General features: G+C 56.8%; 1 protein-coding gene across 2 annotated transcripts in view; it reads left to right on the forward strand.

Moving 5' to 3' along the window:
- Positions 1-18,574, forward strand: part of TMEM184B (transmembrane protein 184B) — a 44,905-nt gene extending 26,331 nt beyond the window's left edge. The window contains exons 4-10 of one of the 2 annotated variants that reach the window (XM_090272438.1): positions 9,877-9,967; positions 10,502-10,577; positions 13,279-13,370; positions 14,250-14,419; positions 14,856-15,050; positions 16,965-16,985; positions 17,868-18,574. In XM_090272438.1, coding sequence (XP_090128564.1) covers positions 9,877-9,967; positions 10,502-10,577; positions 13,279-13,370; positions 14,250-14,419; positions 14,856-15,050; positions 16,965-16,985; positions 17,868-18,109 — 887 coding nt within the window. In that variant the 3' untranslated portion in view covers positions 18,110-18,574. The remainder of the gene's footprint in view (positions 1-9,876; positions 9,968-10,501; positions 10,578-13,278; positions 13,371-14,249; positions 14,420-14,855; positions 15,051-16,964; positions 16,986-17,867) is intronic. The other variant, XM_090272437.1, reaches the window with a different exon arrangement.
- The last annotated feature ends 1,530 nt before the right edge of the window (positions 18,575-20,104 follow it).

Here is a 20,104-nt window from a genome sequence, read left to right on the forward strand (position 1 = left end):
CCTGACTCCGGTGTCCCCTCCGAGAGGCCTTCCGCGGCGCTCCCACTCCCAGCACCCTGTCCACGTCCTCATGGCCTTACTGTGGTTTGCAGCTAAGCACGTGCCTGGTTTGTTCTCGTCTTCCTGAGTAGACCATTGGCCCTGTGAGCTGGGCGCATGGTAGGCACTCACGCGTTCTGGATTTTTTTTAAAAATTTTTTGAGATTTTATTAGTTTATTTTTAGAGAGGGGAAGGAAGGGAGAGAGGGAGAGAACCATCTGATGTGCTATAGATATATCTCTTAGTTGCCTCTCACGTGCCCCCAGCTGGGGAACCTGGCTCACAACCCAGGCCTGTGCCCTGACTGGGAATCAAACTGGCGACCTTTTGGTTCACAGGCTGGTGCTCAATCCACTGAGCCCCACCAGCCAGGGCCATTCTGGGTTTTTTGAATGAATAAAGGATTTTATGGAACACTGCTGTGTGCCTTGTATGCAGCCACATGGGGCCTCGTTAAATTTCCTGACTGGCGTCCCTGCCCAGCTCTGCCAGGTGCGAATGCTGAGGCCAGGTGGGGCTCTAGTGCCTGATGTTCCTGGAAGCAGCAGAGTCCCCAGGAAAACCTCGGGGTAGCTGGGCAGCCGCAGAGGCTGGGGCTAGTGAAGGTGGGGCCAAGAATCCTTTCCTGTTCAGCTGCCAGGCTTGCATAGGTGCCCAGGAGCAGTCTCTGCCTGCTCCTTCCTTCAGTATCAAAAAGCTGTCCCCTGCCAAGGGGGCTTTTCCTGTGTGGTTGAGGGGCAGGCCCAGAAGACTGGGGTTCAGGGCAGAAGGGGGCACAGTCAGGGAGCGTCTGCTTCACCCTCAACTCCACGCCCCAGAGGTGGTGGCAGATGGTTGGTGGCTCCCCCCACTCCAGAGGCCTCTTTGTTCAAGCCCTGCCTGTGCAGCCCTTCTTCCCAGCCGTGTAAACATGTGAAGGTCCTCCCAGGAAGTCTGCATCTCCTAGCAACGCTCTTGTCACCGTGGTCGCTCCCAGGGAGTTTACAAACAGGGCAGCAGCAGCCCTGAGGTCCAGGCTGCCTGAGTGCACCAGCGTGTGGTGTCTGAGTTCAGGGGCTTGCCCTTCCCTGCACCTCTGCTCTGTCCCAGACCCTCTCCCCTTGTCTTTGTACCTGTGAGTGCTGCAGCTGCCCACGGGAGCTGCCCCTGCAGGCTTGGTTATGGGGTGTCCCGTAAGGTTCAGAAAGAGCCCCCCATTTGTTCCACCCTTCCTCCTTAGTCTCCTGAGACCCGAGAAGGGGCAGACTGGGCGACAGAACTCCTACCTCGGGAGTTAGCCAGGCTCTCTGCTGGCCATCAGACAGACATTTTCTTTTCTTTGCTTCTTTCTTTTTTAGGTTTTATTTATTTATTTTTGGAGAGAGAGGAAGGGAGGGAGAAAGAGAGGGAGAGAACATCAATGTGAGAGAGAAATATCTATTGTCTCTCGCACGTGCCCCAGCTGGGGATTGAACCCGCAACCCAGGTATGTGCCCTGACAGGGAATTGAACCGGCAGCCCTTTGCTTTGCGGGATGACACTCAACCAACTAAGCCACACCAGTCAGGGCTGCTTTTCTTTTTAATAAAATTAAAACAGCTAGCATTTTACTTTTATTAAAGTCATGTGCATATGATTGAAACAAGCTGCCCCCAACTCTTCCTCACTTCTAAGTTCACTGCACTTTCAAATCTTTAAACTTTATTTTTCCCTGGAATAACCTAAAAATGTGCTTAACTATTGTTTCTTGATCTTTCAATTTTATGCAGTTTTAACTAGTGACTTCCTACTCTGGAAGGTTTTTGATTTAGGTACTTAACCTCCAATTATACACAACCCACACACAGTTTTTTCTTTCTTCGGCTTTTCTTTTTTTAAAAGAGTTTATTTGTTTTTAGAGAGAGGGGAATAGAGAGAGAGAGGGAAAGAAACAGCATGTGTGGTTGCCTTTCACGCACTTCCACCTGGGGACCTGGTCCACAGCCCAGGCGTGTGCTCTGACTGGGAATTGAACCAGCGACCCTTTGGTTTGCAGGCCAGCGCTCAATCCACCAAGGCACAGCAGCCAGGGCTCTTCTTTTGGCTTTTCAGTGTGACCCAGCACAGTTTTTTCTAAGTCTGCATTTTCTATTTGCGCTATTACGTGTCTGTAAATATTGTTCAAAGCTGAGCCTTCAGGTGTCTCAAGATGACATCTCTTTGTACAACTCTCTGCTCTTCCTCTGCTTACTACGTGTCTTGCTTTTTGGTTTACTGTTTTCTCTGCATCTATCGTGAATTTGTTCCCAGATGCTTTACTGGGTAAAAAGAAAGCCCTCTCTGAAGTGAGACGCATCAGTGACTCTTTCACTCTGGTTTCCCACAGGGCTGTTCCCCCGGGAGCCCTGCCCTTCTGGCTCTGGTGTGGAGGTCCGGCCCCAGCCGCACGGTTGTTGCCCTGGGTCTTCCTTCCATTGTCATCCTGGGAATCCTGGGCACCTCTCCTGTGCTGAACCACCCCCTGGAGGCCATGTTTCCCCTTGTAGTGACTTGTCCATTAGAGTACATCTTCTAGGAGCTGCCTGAGGACAGGGGTACCCAGGAGTTCTGAACATTGTCTGCAAATGTATATTATATTGTTCTCATTGACTAGTTTTCAATGGAAATGCAATTCTAGGTTGGAAGTCACTCTCCCTCTGAATTGTGAAGCCATGTTTTTCATTCTTTTAGCTTCTGGTGTTTTGGGAAGTCTGCTGGATTCTGATTCCTTTTTTTAAAATTGCTTTGAGAGAAAGATCAATTTGTTGTTCCACTTATTTATGCACTCATTGGTTGATTCTTTATTTTTAAAGATTTTATTTATTTATTTTTAGAGAGAGGGGAAGTGAGGGAGAGACACAGCAATGTGCAAGATACACATCAATCTGTTGTCTCTAGCATGCCTCCAGCTGGGAACCTGGCCCCCAACCCAGGCATGTGCCCTGACTGGGACTTGAACCAGAGACCATTTGCATTAAAGGCTGGTGCTCCATCCATTGAGCCACACCAGCCAGTGTTCATTGGTTGATTCTTGTATGTGTCCTGACCAGAGATCAAACCCTTAACCTCAGGGTATCGGGATGATGCTCTAACCAAATGAGCTATCTAGCCAGGGCTGGATTCTGATTCCTTTTTTCTCTTTTTACATAGAACTTTTTTATAATTTAATCTTTATTGTATTTTTTTTCTATTGGATTCTGATTCTTAATTTCTGTATGTGACCTGCTTTTTTTCCTTGCTTTCAGGTCAGTATCTTTATTCCCGGTGTTCCGAAATATCAAAGGAGGCGGGATATTCCTTGTGCAGGCGCCTGGTGGGCCCTTCACTGTGCAAACTCATGTTCTGATTTCTGGGAAATGTTCTTGTATGCTCCTTTGCTAATTCCTTCCCCTCTAGTTTATTTCTTCTTTCTGGAATTCCTGTTAGTAGGATGTTGCACCTCCTGGACTGACCTTCAAATTTTCTTTACAATTTTCTGCTTTTTTGTTCTGGTTTTCAGAAGCTTTTTTTTTTTTAATGACCTTTGATCTTTTCTACAAAAGGTTTTGTTTTCTTTATCATGTTGTAAAACGTCAGGCGCTCTTTCCTGTGCTTTTATTTATTTTTTTAATAGTCCTTTGTGCTTGGTTTGGGAGAGAGCACCTTCCCTTCTCTGGGACGCTAATTGCAGTTTTCTTCTGTTTCCTGCTTTATCTCGGTCTCCTGACTTCCGTGTTTGTCTGCTTGGTCTTTCACTTTTGTGTTGGAAGCTCTCCTCAGCTGTCTGGCGTCCTTGGCCATTCTTCCTGTTTAAGAATGGGGCTTACTCTGCGGGCTCCCAGCTGGGTGACAGGACATGCGGCCCTTCCTCTGCCGTTGTTACGCAGTGGTGGGCACAGGCACCAGATGAAGATGTTTTGGTTCTGGGCCTGTTTCCCCAGAGAGTGATGTCCCCATCACCTGCCTGGGTGGTAAAAACCGGGCAAGCTGAGTTAAGGGTGCAGCTGGGGGACGGGACCTGGACAGCTCGCTGTTCGTACTCAGACCGTGTTTATTTTCTGCGAGTCTCCTCATTGCCACCCTCCGCTGAGCGAGGTTCTCTAAGGGCAGAGCCCTTGCAGCCTGTCTGGAAAGTGGAAGCTCCACAGCTCCGCGTGGGGCCGTGGAGCCAGGTTTTCCGTTCGCACCCTCACCCACGGCCATCAGAACTGCCTGGCGCGTCCAGTTCTAGGGGTTCCTGGGGTTCTCACTGGCGGCCCCCTCCCCTCCCCGGTCAGTGCCCGCGCTGCGTCTTCCAGGGCTCTTGTCAACATTGCTTGTCGCTGCCTCAGGTGCCATCTCCTTGTCCTTGAAGACTTGTGCTTCTCCACCCATTCCTCCTCGTTTCAGTGGCGTTCTGGGGGGGAGGGGAGCGTGAAGATAAACAGCTTGAGTTGGTCTTAGTGTTACAGAGCTGGGTCCCCAAGGAGATGGGCTGGGGGTTTGACCATAGAATGATGACGAAAAGCTTATAGTTCCTGCATCATAGGCCGCAGTCAGGCATTTAAAAATAGGGTGGCAGCCATTAATGGGTAGGAGAACCGTGCAGTTTGAAAGGGAAAGGGGAAGGCCATGTGGTTTGCAGGGATGCTGGGGACTCCATGTGATTTGCAAGGAGGTAGGAGAGAACCACGCGGCTCTGGACTAAGAGCGGGAGGGCACCGCGACACAGGCCCAGCCGCCCCAGTCGGGCTCGAATGATTGGGAGCTGCTGGTAAAGCTGAACGGCATCTGGGAAGCAGGGAAACGGTGCCTGTGACCTTTCTATTCTAAAATTGGCCTGGTTTGGCAGGGGGAGGCAGAACTATGGGTCTGTGGGTGTTTTAAAGAAAGTAAGACTTAACGGCAGAAACCCACCATCAATCTACATCTGTATAACCTTTAAATAAAAAACTCCTTTTCTTCTCACCAAACTCTGGTATTAGGAGTTATGCTTCTGGTGGCGGGCCATCAGGCCCCTCATAGCTGGACAGCCCGTGGGCTCTGCTTCAGTCGCAGCAGCGGTGGGTTCTGTTTCAGCAGTATTGTCATTTTCCAAGGACAGGGCCAGTCTCTGAGAAGTAAATGTCAACCAAAAAGAAAAGAGAGAAAGAGAGAGAGAATAAGCAATAAAACATGGCCTTTGAATCCCCCCTTTGCCCCAAAAAGAAGGAAATGGCTTGCCTAGGGCCCCGCTGCTCACGTGTCTACCATCTGGTGAAGGCTGTCATTCACAGGGCAGGCCAGGCAGAAGGACGAGGGGCAGAAACCAGCCTCTGACCTGCATTTAGTGTTTGGTTGTGGTCAGGGTCGGGGGTAGCTCCTAAAGATAATTCTGGGGCAGCCGTGAGAGCTCTGTGATCAGAGGGGCGCAGGGAGGTCAGAGTTCAGAGGAGAGAGACAGCTTTCACGTTTCACGCTGCTTTATGTAGGCAATTTGCTCAGTAATGTTTGTGTGGCACACTGCAGTTTTACCACATATTTCTCATTATTGTTAGCTCGTTCTCACCTCCCAGTTACCTGGTGGAATATATACTATCATCCCCATATTACAATTGAAAAAAAACCTGAGTAGGCCAAGAAACTTGCCCAAGATTTCCCATTGTTTGCCAGAGGCCAGACACACCCTGGGCGTCTGAGCCCTGGAATTGCTCTGTGCCAGGCTTGGTGAAGGAGCACAGGATGAGTTTCTCCCCTGGCAGGGTGTGAACTCTCGTTAGGGGAGGAGGTTTTGCAGGCCCGGAAGGAACAATTAAAGAGCGATGCTTCATTCACCCAGTTTCAGATTTTGGACAAACTTAGCTCCCTGGAATCTGGCCTGAAATGAAACCTCTTCCTAGGTAGGGGGAGTACAGCCAGGATGAACCCAGCCGAAGGCCGTAAACTCAGGGCCATAAACAGACCTCTAAGGGCCGGTGTGCTGCCAGGAAGACTCATGGCTTAGGCTGTGGTCTGACAGAACCAGGAAGCCCAAGAGCTCAATCGATCAGAATAAAGAAGGATATTCAGAAGAAGCCAGTAGAAGATCTTGAGAGATCAGAAACAGCATACCAGGTGGCACAAAGCAGGATCCACGAAGGGCAGAAAAGCCACGTAGGAGGAGGGAGGAACAGCCTTTGGAGTGGCTCAGAGCCTGGGGTCATTTGCATCCCTGCCACCATGGCTGTAGCTCAGTGTGTGCATTATTGTCTGTGATGATCATCAGCCACTGAAGAAAAGAGGAAAGAATGTTTCGAAGCCCTTATTTACTGAGCAGAGAAGATTTCTGTCCAGACTGGTCAAAACTGAGTTTTCTGGGTTCATCCACGAGTTATCTGAAATATGGACTGCCCGCGTCCTTCCAAGTAATAACCAGGGTGTCCCTATGTAGCAAAGACAGCTGGGCCATGAGGTGGGCTTTAGGTGCCAAAGGTGTGTGGAGGAGGTGACCTGGAACGGCCAGGTGTGCCCAGGGTCACTGAGGTTTCGAACACAGTGCATGGCACAAAATAGGGGTCCGGTGAGTGTCTGTTGAACCAGACAGGTGTGCCTGACTTACCTGTAGCGGGGAACTCATGAGGACTCCTGACCCGGGGGGCTGCTGGCAGAGATCACGGGTGATCCTTTTTGAAGCCTTGGGGGGCCCTAAAGACTATGCTGTTGCAGCTGTCCACTTAGCGGGGAGAGGCCTGGTGGAGAGCAGTCTCTGGACTACAAGTTTCTGTCTAGGCTGCCCTGGGTTAGAGAAGCTGCCGGTGAGGAAAGAGCCTGGAGTCTTGGGGACGGAAGGGCCCTGTAAATTGTCAGCTGCTCAGAACTCCTTTGTAATGTCTCTGTTAAGAGGCTACGCAGCCTCTGATTGCATGCCTCCATTGTCAGAGAGCTCACTACCTTCCATCCCTGAAGACTGCCTGTTAGAAGTTGTTTCTTATACTAAGCAGAAGTCCTAGGATCCACCCCCTGGACCAAGTAAGTCCTGTCTGACCTTCTAGACAAGGTCACTGGCACTTATATGAAGAGAATGATTCCTAATGTCCTCCCTCGAGGCCTCAAGGATCCAGCACAACCCTAATTTCATCTCCCTCCTGGCCCTTCTCTCCTGCTGGTGTGCCTTTGTCTGTAGGTATCTGGGATGCAGCCAGAAGTTTCAGGTCCCTGACTGTCCAGAGCAGAAGAACGAGAGGTGATCCCTTACCTCCTCCTGCATGCTCTCCTCTAGACTGGAGGGCCTTGTCTGTGTGTCTCTTGGTCATTTCTGTGTCCCCAGGGCCTAACACAGAGCCTAGCCCAGAGGCTGTAGTGAATATAGTTACTTTGTCTCTCTGGGGCCTCCCCAGGGGACCAGAGCAGGGACCGCAGTCAGAAGAGTAGTAGGATAGCAGGCTGCTGGCTGAGAACCCCACCCCTCATCTTCTTTGCTTTCCTTCCATGCAGGGCCAGCACATCTTTGTGTTTGTCCCTGGGGTGTGTTGAGCTGTCCATTCTAAACGCCGTTGCTGGGGTCCTGGGGGTGGCTCTGGACTTCCCTGGTGAGGGACTGATCTGTCCAGATGGGCCCTGGTGTGGGCTGGTTGAGTCACTGTGCAGATTCTGTCTTGTCTCCCTTTCTGGAGAACGCATTATTGACTCACGAATGATTCCTTCAAGGGAACCGTCAGCAGATTGGTATTATACAGACTGGCTGGCCCCAGCGCATTTGTTAAAAGGTCTGGAATCTTGAGCTGAAGGATGGATGAAATTGGACAGTTCTGACCAGTTGAACACAGAGCTTGACCACGTAATCCAGGAGGCTGCAGGCTGATGTATGTGGGACACAGGAGAGGCTGTGAGCTCAGGCGCCAGGCTCTTCTGAGTGGGTCGCAGGGTAGCCTGGCTTAAGGCGGGAGGGCAGTTCTGCATGGAGGGGGCTGATGGACTTTGGCCCCTGTGGGTTCTCTGTAGGGTTTTGTGTTTGGGGACCGGAAATCTGATCCCCTCGGGGAAGGTACAGAGGGTGAACTTGAGCACAGAACTGAGCGTAGGCCTAGCCACCTGCCCTGCCACTGTGAGCCTGACCTGGAAACTGCCATAGACCATGTATAACTGGACCCAGCTTGGAATTGACGCATCCATTCCGCTTGGCCTCGTGTGGTTTTGGACAAAGGTTATTAGCAGGCTGACGGCAGACTTGGTCTGATGCCCCCTCCCCACACCCCAAAGTAGTTCTTGTCATAGATGCGTGATCGGGAGCTCAGTGGGGAGGCCTGTAGTCACCAAACATCTGGAGCCGCTTCCATGCCAGGCAGGCAGTGCACAGGGTCCTCAGCCCCATCCAGGATGCTGGCCCCTGGGGAAGGCAGGCGGGTGACAGTTATGGCTGGGACAGCCAGCACTCGGAAAGCTGACCACTATTCTAAGCACATTGTATACTCTCCTCAACCTCACAGCCACCTGTGAAGGTAGGTACTCCTTCTGTCCCCATTGAACAGATGAGGAAACTGATGCACAGGGAGGCTCACGGCTAACCAGTGGCAGACCCATGTGGGAACCCCTCTGCTCTATGTGGAGGGACAGTCGTAGCACAGTGTGGTAGGTGCTATGGGCCATGTTATAGAGGGTGCTACCTGGGAGCTCCCCACCCCAGCTGGGGACATGAGCCCTTAATAGGTCGTAGCTACTGGGAGTGGTGTTAAGCACCCCAGACCGTATTGCCAGGGTTTCATGTGCTCCAGTTCAAGTTCTGTATAGTGTCTGCACATCAGCAGGGCCATCAAGCACTGCCTGGGTGGTGGCCAGAGACTTCTCAGAGAGGGTGGTGACTGATGGGAGTGCGGAGGCACGGAGGCCACAGTTACCTGCTGAGGGAAAGAGGGGCCTCTAGTGTGGTTGGGAAGGAAGTGTGAGGGCCTGGCAGGGACCAAGTCACCCGTGAAAGGCCTTGAGTGCCAGGCCAAGGGGCTGCCCCGGGGGGCCTGGAAGGTCTCTGTGCTGCAGGGGGTGGCAGGGTCAGATGACCCCCCTTTGACCTTCGCCTTGGCCTTGCTCCTTTGCTGGATGCCTCTTCTCGCTCCCTGCTCTTGGCCCCTGACCCTCCTGCACCCTCCCTTTGGGGCTGTCTGCCACTTTCCTCTGACTTTCTCCCCGCGCTCGCCCTCCTGCCTTGCTCCTGGCACACACATCCCTTTGCTTCTAGCACCCTGCAGACTATCACCTTCACTCTGCTGACCCAGCAGACCCTCTGACCAGGAGCCCTTACTGCCTAGTGCTATGTTTCTAACAGCATTTACAGCATACTTCTGTGCTGGTGGTCGCAGGTCAAGTTTTGTGTCTTTGTGGGGGTGTCCAGCTGTGTCCTGATTCAGAATGAGCCGGGGCTGCTTCTCAAGACACTGGGGCTCCATCCTGTGCCCCTCCCCTGGATTTGTGCAGACTCCGCGCACTGCAGGTTGCTGGGCGGATCAAGGTGCCGCCCTCTCGTTCTTGCTTCGACTGTCTCCCGAGGTCCCTCCGGGGAACGTTTTACCGTGGTTTTGTTGTCAGATTGTGATTTAGGACACACACAGGGAAGTACATGAGACGAATGAGAAATTATAAAGCCAATACCCCAGAGCGGGCACACTGCCAGCCCCCCCGAGCCCCCACACAGTGCTGAGTGTCGTGGTAACCCCCCTCGCCTCCCTTTGCAGAGTGCCCAGCAGCGTGTGCGCGTTCCTAAGCAGCGCGGTTGGTCTTCGCCTGGTTTTGGTCACAAATGGGACGTTCTCGGTGCGGGCTCCGTTGCTGCCTGCGCCTGGTTCTTCCACTTCCGTGGCTGTTTAGAATTCTGCCACCTGCTCACCCATCCTGTTGACGCGAGTGGTTTACTGTGGACGCTCTTTCCACAGCCTTGGTCATCTACAATTTCCTGAGCCTGTGTTATGAATACCTCGGGGGAGAAAGTTCCATCATGTCAGAGATCAGAGGGAAGCCCATTGAGTGAGTACAGAGAGGCCCCCTAGGGCCCCCGCCCCACCCCGTTTCCTGGGCCTGACGTTCTCTGAACTGTTCTGGCCACAGTTGTGCCCCGCCTGTGACCCTCTCTGCCTGTGACCCTCTGCCTGAGACCCTCTCTGCCTGTGACCTTGACTTCTTGTGTCTCTCCCTAATTTCTTGAGCAAGGCTATTAATTGGGACTCTGGGAGGGCCTCCCTGGCTCTTCCTCCTTCTCTTCCTTCCTGTCTTTTGTTTCTTTCTCCCTCCTGCCCTTGTTACACTCAGTGCTTCTCAGACTGGTTTGTTATCCCAGGCCCGCCCACCCTGCTCCCTCAGGCTTTACCGCAGTTGCTAACGCCTCCCGTGTCTCCCTGGAGTTGGCCTCAGGCTCAAAGGCTGCCTGGGCTCTGTGCCCCATCCCCCCCGTGCCCTGCTATGCCCCACTTGTCTGGATGTGAGGACGCGTGTGCCCCCAGCTGCACCTTTCCCAGGCCCTGGCTCTCTGCTCACTGTCCCCTTTCCGCTTGTCCCTTCCAGGTCCAGCTGTGTGTATGGCACTTGCTGCCTCTGGGGAAAGACTTACTCCATCGGATTCCTGCGGTTCTGCAAGCAGGTGCGTGTCCCCAGCAACCGCCTGGGTCAAGGGTTGTAGGCCAGGGACCAGGAGCCGGGCGCTCCGACCTGGAGCTTGGGGCTGTGCTGTTCCTGGCTGACAGAGTGGCAGAGACAGGCGGGGAGCCCAAGGACCCTGCCCCAGGCCGCCCTCGGCCCCACCTGTGGAGTTCCCGTCTCCTGTCAGGACCCACTCGCCAGGCGGTTAGGGGTGCCCCTGCATTCACAGGGTGTGCTCCGGGGCAGTGACACGTGTCCTGGGCAAGAAGTGGTCCCACACTCATGCTCCTTTTGACCAGGTCTCAGTGTGTGTGAGAATCAGAGGAAGTGCATGGGGATTCTAGACTCTCAGTTTGAAGACGTCTCATAGCTGGGGGCCAGAGGGAAGGAGGGTTTCTGCATGGAAGACACATGGCCAGACGCGCCTGTGCAGTCTTGTCTCTTCCCCGTCCCCAGCTGGCAGCCAGCGGCTGTCGGCTTTCTCAGCTGCCCGCCCCGTGGTCTGGAATAGCCCGGTGGAGGCAGTGTGGTGTTGCGGTTAAGTGCACGGGCCTGGGTGTCTGCCCGTCTGAGTCTGATTTCCAGCTTCTCCTCTGACTGACCTGGGCCTTAGTACCTTCTGTGAAATGGGCATCATGACACTTCCCTCAAGGGCTGGTGTAAAGAGCCGAGCAGGCAGTGGACGCAGAGCAGTAACACAGCGCCCACTGCCTCCTCCTGGGGAGGGAGTGTCACGGGCCGTGCCCAGCTGGCGTGACCTGACTCGGTCTCCCCTGGGGGTCCACAGGGCCCTCTAGCATCTCCAAGAGGAATCGTGGGGGGAAATGCAAGCCACAGCCAACTGTGGCTGTTGGAGGGCTGGCTTTTGTGCTTCCTCTGTAGGGCCCCTGCGCGCTGCTGGAGGTGCGGCCACACCCGCAGGCGCCTGGACTTCCCAGGTCTCCAGCCAGCTTCCACGCCTTCCTTCCTTAGGGTGTTTCTAAATTCAGAATCTGCCTGCTGGACCTGCAGCGAAAGAGTTAAAACTGTCCTGGGTTCAGGGTGGGGCCTTTCCGAGCCATTGTTTACCGCCCAGGGCCCGTGACTCACCGCCTTCTTCGGTGATTATATTGTGTACAAAGTTTTGATCCCATGATCACTTGCTCAGTTGCCTTATTATAGATTATGCCCAGCCCTGTGGGCTCTGATGTTCCTCTGTGGTTCCTGGAGGTGGCAGGCAGAGGCCGGAACAGGAGAGAGAACAAAAGAAGCCTCGGTCACCCCTCTCCTGTCCTGTCCGTGGTGGTGCGGAGAGAACCAGGGGCAGGCAGGGGACCAGGGCCAGTCACTCTGCCACTTCAGCTTTTCTGTGCCTCAGTTCCCTCATCTGTAACAGTGTGACAGCTGTACTTATGTCATGGGGCTGTTGTCAGCAACAAGTGAGCTGACCCAGGACAGCACCAGCCTCTGACCTGGCCCTTACCGCTGACGGGGTGCAAGGGCTGCTCCTCCCTTTCCATCAGCAGGTGCTGGTCCCGCCTCTGCGGCGTGTGCTGACAGCAGCGTTTCACCTCTGGCCCCCCTTGCACGCCTCTCCTGGCGGCAGCCCCATAGCTCAGCCACTGGGGCTCCCCTGCAAACCTTGCTTCAGTTCTCAGAGCTTTGGGTTCAGCCGCCTACATTTCCTGCTCCAGGGTCCTTGGCTTACTTGGAGCCGCACCAGCTTGGCCTTTTTACCTGCTCCCACCTCCATAGAAGGGGCCTTGTCACTGGGATTTATTTGCTGTCAAGAGAAAGGTGATGCTAGTGATGTTAGGGGCGCCACGAGCACCCCTGGTTTACTGGGGCCTCAGTGGGAAGTTGTGAAAGCCTGGGAAAGGAATTCTTCCGGGGGCTGAGCAGGCTGGCTCAGGCCCTTGAGTGCACGGAGCTGGGACCCTCAGACACTCCACTGCCTTGTGCTTCAGTCCCCGCACTGCAACCCTGTAATGCGGGGGCTGGTTACATCCATCTGCTGGAGGCTAAGTGGCCGCTCCCTCAAGCTTCCGTAGCCGGTAGCTGGCAAGTCCAGAATTCAAACTCGGGTGTCTGAACTCGAGAGCTTTGCTTGGGGCTGCTCCCGGTTTTATGCTCCTGTGGGACCTCTCCATCCCCAGTAGGACCCCCAGCTCCATATAAGCCCTAGACCAGACCCTGAGCTTGGGGCAGGGAGCCAGGCCTGGGGGTGGGGGACGAGGAGGGAGGAGGGTGAGAGGAGGCCCTCACCCATCCCCGCGCCCCGTGTGGCCAGGCCCTCGAGCAGGGCCCCAGCTTTGCCCCCCGCTCCTGCCCCATCTTCCCTGGCCACCTCTCCGCTACTGCCTATCACCAGCACGAAGCCTTGCCCTTGTCCGTCTCTGCCTCTGGGCCTCGGTATGAGTTGCTCCCTCTGCCTGTCCCCTTGTCTCTGTTGTGTTCCTGCTGGCCTCTCCTGTCCCCTGCTCCTCCATCCCACCATCCCTCCGTCCGTCGTCGGACCTTCCTTCGGGTCCTTGTCTTCTCACACAGCTGAGTCACACCATCACCGTCTCACGTTATCTGCTTTCCCCTCCAGACGGCAGTCCCCCGGGGGGGACCCTGGGCCTCCCTCGCCCACTGGCACCCAGTGCAGGCCTCCCTGCTGAATGAGGTGCTGTCCCATGGGTTCTGTCCGCGCCCTGACTCTTGGCCTTCTCCCCCGACAGGCCACCCTGCAGTTCTGCGTGGTGAAGCCGCTCATGGCTGTCAGCACCGTGGTCCTCCAGGCCTTCGGCAAGTACCGGGACGGCGACTTTGAGTAAGCAGCGGGTCCCCTCGGGGAGTGTGAGGCGGGGAGGGGGTGCCCGGGGGGAGGGCCCTGCCCAGAGGCCAGTGCCCAGCTTAGGGAGGGGGTGGCTGCCGACCGCACGTGAGCACGCGCACTCGGGACCTTCCGCTGAGCGGAGACCAACAGGGCCGCAGCCTTCCGCATGCCCCGCTGCACCCCGAGCTCTGAGGCCTAAGCCTGGCAGTGGCCCTCGGCCCCGCTGCTGGCACAGGAGCACGGACCCTCAGCATCCATCACTGTCACGTACCGGCCGCAGCGTGGGGCCGTGGGGTGGGCCCCGAGGGAGCACTGGCTGTGTGTCCTCCATACAGGGAGCAAGAGGGGCAGGGCCCTGAGAGGCTGCTCGTGAGTCCCCAGGGAGACAGCATCTCCTGTGCGAGCTGTCCACACACATTTGGGGGGTTAGAGGAAGTGACCAGATGGCCACATGCTGGCAGGTGCTGGGCATATACCACTTGAACTGTACACGGCAGCACCCCCAGGGCAGGTGAGCAAACCGAGGCTCCAGTGAGAAGAGCTAAGCCGAGCCCCCAGTCACGCTGACTCCTGTCGCCTGACCATCAGGCTGAGCGCCTCACCCCAGGCCACACTGGCTGCCATGCTACTGTCCTCCCCCGGAGCGTAGGCACCAGAGCTGCGGGCAGGCGGGCAGCTCAGACGCGGCCGTGCGTGAAGCAGAGGCAGCAGGCCTGTCCCGGACCGTGGGTGCGCCCCTCGCACCCCTGTCATGGGTGGACCGCTTGATCACCTCTCCGTGGCTCACGGAGCACTGCTGAGAGGCACAGGACGGGGGGGCCCTTGTCCCTCAGAAGGGTCTATCCAAGCCAGAACGCTCCCCTGTTCCCACAGTGTCGCCAGCGGCTACCTGTACGTGACCATCATCTACAACGTCTCTGTCAGCCTGGCCCTCTACGCCCTCTTCCTGTTCTACTTCGCCACGCGGGAGCTGCTCAGCCCCTACAGCCCTGTCCTCAAGTTCTTCATGGTCAAGTCTGTCATCTTCCTCTCCTTCTGGCAAGGTTAGCCTCTTCCCAGCTGCTGTCCCCTAAACCTCACCCCCTTCCTCCGACTTGCCATCCCCAGTGCTCCTGGGGCCCAGGCTATGGGGCCGCCCTTGGGTGGTCCCAGCCTGGAGCTTCATCCGCTGGGCACCCGCTTGTTGAGAAGTCTGAGCCCTCAGGGGCCTTGATAGGAGCCGCGGCAAAGCTTCAGTGGGCTGCTTCATGGATGGGGGGACCAAAAGGACCCCGCATAATCGGTGACATCTCAGTGTTGGTGGCCAGAAAGGAGCTGGGCATATGGGGTTTCCCAGTGGCCCGGGCTTTGTCAGCAGCTGTGGACCCAGCTTCCATCCACCCCAGCGTTTGGCTGGGGAGGGGGCGGGCGGCTGCATGGAGGATGGGGGACTGGGAAGGTGGTCCAATCTGAGCCAGACACCCACACCTGCTCTTGCAGGCATGCTCCTGGCCATCCTGGAGAAGTGTGGGGCCATCCCCAAGATTCACTCTGCCCGAGTGTCAGTGGGCGAGGGCACCGTGGCTGCCGGCTACCAGGACTTCATCATCTGCGTGGAGATGTTCTTCGCAGCTCTGGCCCTGCGCCATGCCTTCACCTACAAGGTCTATGCCGACAAGAGGCTGGACGCGCAAGGTATGAGCCCGGTCCTGGGGATCACCCCTAACAGGAGGGGCTCTGCCAGCCCCACCCAGGGTCCCCCTGCCCCGCAGTGTCCTACAGGTATGGCAGGGTCAGGAATCCCCGGGTTGCGTGTAGGTGTGTCCTGGAGGCTAGGCCCACCTTTTGCAGCAGGTCTGGAGTTCGGAGGCCCGAAGGTGATATGGCGCAGTCTCCTCTTGGGAAGGTCAGGACAGAGATGTTAGAATAGAGAAGTTCCTAAGGGTGTCTGACATTGAATACAGTTTACCCGTTTGATCCTATAATTCTGTCTCTAAGTTTCTTTTTTTTTAACCTGCTTACTTCTCAGAAACAGACTCAGATGGTAATAGCTTTGAGCAGCTTGCTTTTATTTATTTATTTATTTTACACCTGTTGATCTTTTTCTTTGTTAGAACAGAGATTGGAAACTGTAGTTATACATTAGAGCGCTCTAGAGAGTTAAAAGTCCTGTGTCTGGCCCCACCCTCAGAGATTCTGCAGTAATTGGTCTGGGCTTGGGCCTGGCAGGGTGTGATTTCAGAGCTGGGGGGGATGTGGGGGGCGGGGGCTGCCTCTGGCTGCTGCTGGGCAGGGAGGGAGGTCCAAGAGGGACAGAAAGGGGAGTCTGGAATGCCTGAAATGCCCGGAGGCGGCGGGAGGGCCAGGAGGGGGGGGGGGGCCTCCTGCTCTAACACATCCACCCTGGAGCCTGGCTGCTGCCAGCCCCCTTCCCTTGTAGCCGGAGGCAGGAAGCCCACTTCCGTAGGCCCACCACCCATGCCCACCGCAGGCCCTGGGGCGGCCATGCACTGAGAAGAGCACAGAGGCACCAGCCTGGCCTGCGGGCGGCCGGGCTTCTCAGCCCCCACCCCCTTACTGCCAAGTTCTTTCCCCAGTTGGGAGGAGGCCTCAAATGCCTGTGCTCCAGGCCTCTCGACTCGTGTGCCCGACCGTGTTTCCCCAACACACTTGCTGGCCACAGGCTGCAGGCACGGTCTCCGTATCCGACCACACGCCTACCTGGTGTGGGGCACTGCCCGCCATGCCTGCTGCTGCCGGCTGGCGCCCCGCTTGCTTCCCACCAGTGCTCCAGGTGGGAGGACCTGGCGAACACCTTCCTGGTGTTGTGGGCAATGCCCCTAGGGCCTGGTCCCGACAGACCCTGTGCCCTTGAGAAGGTCACCTTTGTGCCTGGAGCCTGGGAAGGTTTAAATGGTTGAAGGAACCCTTTCTGCACGTGGTGGCCCACAGAGGCCCTCAGCGGACACCTGGGCTGTCTTCCCACCCACAGCCCCCCGGCACACCCACCCCTGGTGCTGTAGCCCTGGCAGGGGCCCCCGCCCAGCCAGGGAGAGCTGCTGCTCGCGCTTGCCGCCTGGGCCAGTCCTGGTCAGCCATGCACCCACTAACCACAGTGCTCAGCCCCTCTCGGCCCCCCAGTCAGGCGTGGGTGCGGAGCCGGCCCTGCCTGCCGTGTGACCTGCCTGAGAACCCTCTGCCCAGCCTGGATTTCCTGTCTGTGAAGTGGCGAGCGGTTTGTGCAGCACGAGGCACAGGCTTAGCAGTCCCAGCCGAGCCTGGGGAGAAGTGGGGGTGCGGGGGTCCTGACTTAGGGGCAGAGGCTGAACTCGGACCACCATTCTGGTGTCTACTGTTTGTCCCCCACCCAAGAGAAAGTGGGAGTGCCACAGAAGGAATCATCCCTAGCCAGATATTCCGCCCAGGCCCTGAGAGGGAGCCGGGCTGCCTGGGCATCGGTGGGGCCAAGGGGCGGGGCGCGGGGCGTGCGCTGGCCTCGGTGGTGGGCATGTGGTGTTCACTCAGCTGTCTCTTGTCTTCTCTATTTCTCCTGCTTCTCTCCCCCTCCCCCGCCTGCCCTGCTTTTGCCCCGGGTTTGGCCGCGGGCAGTGCCAACGTATGGTCCTTACGGTAGGTTCTGCTCTCAGTCTGCACGTCTGTCTTGTATGTCAGTCCTGGTCACTGTCATTAGCATGCCTCTCTCCCTAGCTTCTTCTCTGTGTCCCTGTCTCCTTCCCCACGGACACCCCCCGGTGGCAGAGCCCAGAGCACCAGCCTGCCAGGGGCCGCCCTCTGTGGGACTTGCCTGCATCTGCCCTGGTCTTTCATTGTTCTGGGGCACAGTACTCATTCCTGGGAAACCAGGGGCATCTAGCGTGTCCCACAGTAGAAGACATGACATGAAGGTGGAGAGAGCAGCAGTCTGAGTCTGGAGACCAGGGTGAGAGCTGAGCTCATCCCTTACCCCTCAGTCTTGTGGCCTGGGCCGTGGGGACAATTCATCAGAGAGGGAATGAAGAGCAACACATCGGGGCAGGCGGCTCCCACCCTCCCAGAGGGGCGGCTGGGGAAGATGTCTGCTCTGCTGCAGGCCCCACCCTCTGCAACTGCCCGATGGAGCAGAAGCCTGGTCCACTCCCCCAGGAGAGCGGGCAGGGCTGGCACCCCTGGCTCTAGAGCCCCTTCCCCAACACTCCCCCTGCAGTTGACGCTGGGCCTGGCCTGCCCTCCCTGGAGCATTCTGGGCTCGTTGCCTGCATCGTGCTGGTCTCCACCCCACGCCCCACCCCACCTGCAGACTCAGCCCGCTGTGGCTGCTCACCTCCACTCCCTTCAGGGGCGCTTGCTCTGCACCCCAGCCCAAGGGGCTGTTTCTTTGCCTGCGCCTTCTCACATCCGGGACCCTGTTCTCGATCCCAGGAGGGGTGGTTGGATGACACAGTCTCCAGAGGTGGGTCCCAGGACCTTGCCTCTTGCTGCGCCAGCCCCTCACCCCCGCCTCCTCCCCTGCAGGCCGCTGCGCCCCCATGAAGAGCATCTCCAGCAGCCTCAAGGAGACCATGAACCCGCACGACATCGTGCAGGACGCCATCCACAACTTCTCGCCCGCCTACCAGCAGTACACGCAGCAGTCCACCCTGGAGCCCGGGCCCGCCTGGCACGGTGGCGCCCACGGCCTCGCGCGCTCCCACAGCCTCAGCGGTGCCCGCGACAACGAGAAGACTCTCCTGCTCAGCTCTGACGACGAGTTCTAAGTGTGGCGGCTGCTGGGGGAGGATTGGTGCCTTGGCCCCGGGCAGGGTGTGCCCCCTCCAGCCTCATGTCCAGGCCAAGAGGCAGGATGGCACAGCTTTGGCATCGCCCTTTAATTTATTGGACCAGAGACGCACACATATCGCTTCCAGAGGAACAGCCCGTTGCTGCCTGCCGAGGGAACAGCCCAGGCTCCCCCTCGAGCCTCCAGGAGTACTTAGACAAGGACAAGCCTGCACTACCTGGGCAAGGAGCAGAGGATCCTGGGAGCGACTCCCGTGCCCCTGTGGCTCGTCCTGCAGTGGTCGCATGTTGGGACCAGATGCACCCCAGACCCAGACGCCTATGTTGTGGACCAGGGGCCACAGCCTTCTCAGCTCTGTCCCCCAGGCCATTGCCCTCCCCCACGAGACTTACAGCCCCACCCCAAATACCGTGCAATACAGCTCTTCCCTACTTATCCCCTCCCCTATCCCCCTTTGTCTGATTCTAGATTAGCCTCATCTGGGCAGGAGGAGGGAACATTCTGAACCCCCTCCCCACCCAGGCCTGCCTGGCATGCTGCAGGGATCAGAGCCAGACACCAAGAGCCACAGGTCCCACTAGAAGGGTGCTCAGGTCCCTCTGGGCCCCTCTTCTGTTGAGGTGGTCCCTCACTCCCTGAGCCCCTGGGTGTCTTCCCCACGGCTGCCCCTCTGTCTGTCTCATGCCCCTTCCTCCTGGCCTGCTGAGGATGGCCAGCAGCCCCCACTGCCCGCCCCTACTTGGGGTCTGTCTGCTTAACAGCATTTTTGGGCAGAGCCCTTATTTCCTGGTTGCTCACAGGGTCAGGGGCTCCCACCTTCCTTCCCAGGCTGAGCAATCAGAATCTTGGCTGGGTCCTGGTCAGTTGCTGGGGCTTCTCTCTCCCATTTCAGGCGATGAGTCTGAGTCTCCACCTTTCAGATCAGCATCTGGAGGACACAGTTCTGGGGGAGGAAGGGCGGAGGGTCTGGGCCCCAGGTCCACGCAAGGCCTGGTGTCCTGCCTCATTTGGTCCCCCAGCCCATCTCTTCTGTGCCTTAGTCACACATGAAGGCTCCCCCTTCCTAGGCCTTCAGTCTGTCCCAGACACTCCCTGAGGGCTCCCTGTTAAGCTGCTGACACTCGGAGGACCCTGCAGTGCTGGCGCTCACCCCCACACCCCCGTGTACCTGGAGCTCCTCAGGGCCAGAGCGCCCTTGCAGGCTGGCCTTACTTTCCGTGGACACTGCTTGTTTGTACAGGCAGAGCATCCCGTCCCCAGAGAGTGTCTGGGTTTGGGCTGCAGCAGCCCGGGGAAGGGGTAGGGTGAGAGAAGGGCCCTGCCCCGTGGCTTCAGAACGTCACTGGGGAATCTCTTTCCTTTTGGCCACTCCTGGAATGAGCTGTGCCGAGGGTGGGTGGGGGTTCCATCCCAGCAATCTTTCTGGGCACTTGGCCCTTGAGACCAAGCCAGCCCCCTGGGGGGAACAGAGGTCTGCTTGTGGGGTACTGCAGGCTTCTTTCCGGCCCATCGGTACTGAGCCACAGGTTGGTGTGGGCCGAGAACGACCTCTGTTCCTGCTCCCACTATTTTCTTCCACAAATCTGTTTCTCTGCTTCTCCTTCCAGGCCAAAGCGTGCGGCTGACTCCCGGCCCCCAGCCTCGCCCACCCTGGCACTTGCCCTTCAGCTCACGCAGGGAGCCAGTGGCCCCTGGGGAGATGGGCGCTGGGAACTCGTGCCTGACCATGCCACCCCTCCTTCCTAGGATTCGTAACCTACTTTGTCCTTTTTTTTTCTTTTTTTTTAAAATTCTTTTCCTGATAGAGTAGCTCTTTGTACATTAAAAAAAAATACTTGAAAAATTAATCGTATGATGTATGAGAAGACAGAGTCCCCTAGTTTTGTATCTTGTGTATGACTGCCACAAGTTCCGCCAGAAAGTCGCTCTATTTTGGTCTCTGTGACATTTTAAATGCGTGACAGAAGTGAGC

The sequence above is a fragment of the Furipterus horrens genome, unplaced genomic scaffold, assembly GCF_987537825.1.
Source record: "Furipterus horrens unplaced genomic scaffold, mFurHor1.1.pri manual_scaffold_4, whole genome shotgun sequence".
In the NCBI taxonomy this organism is placed as follows: Eukaryota; Metazoa; Chordata; class Mammalia; order Chiroptera; family Furipteridae; genus Furipterus; species Furipterus horrens.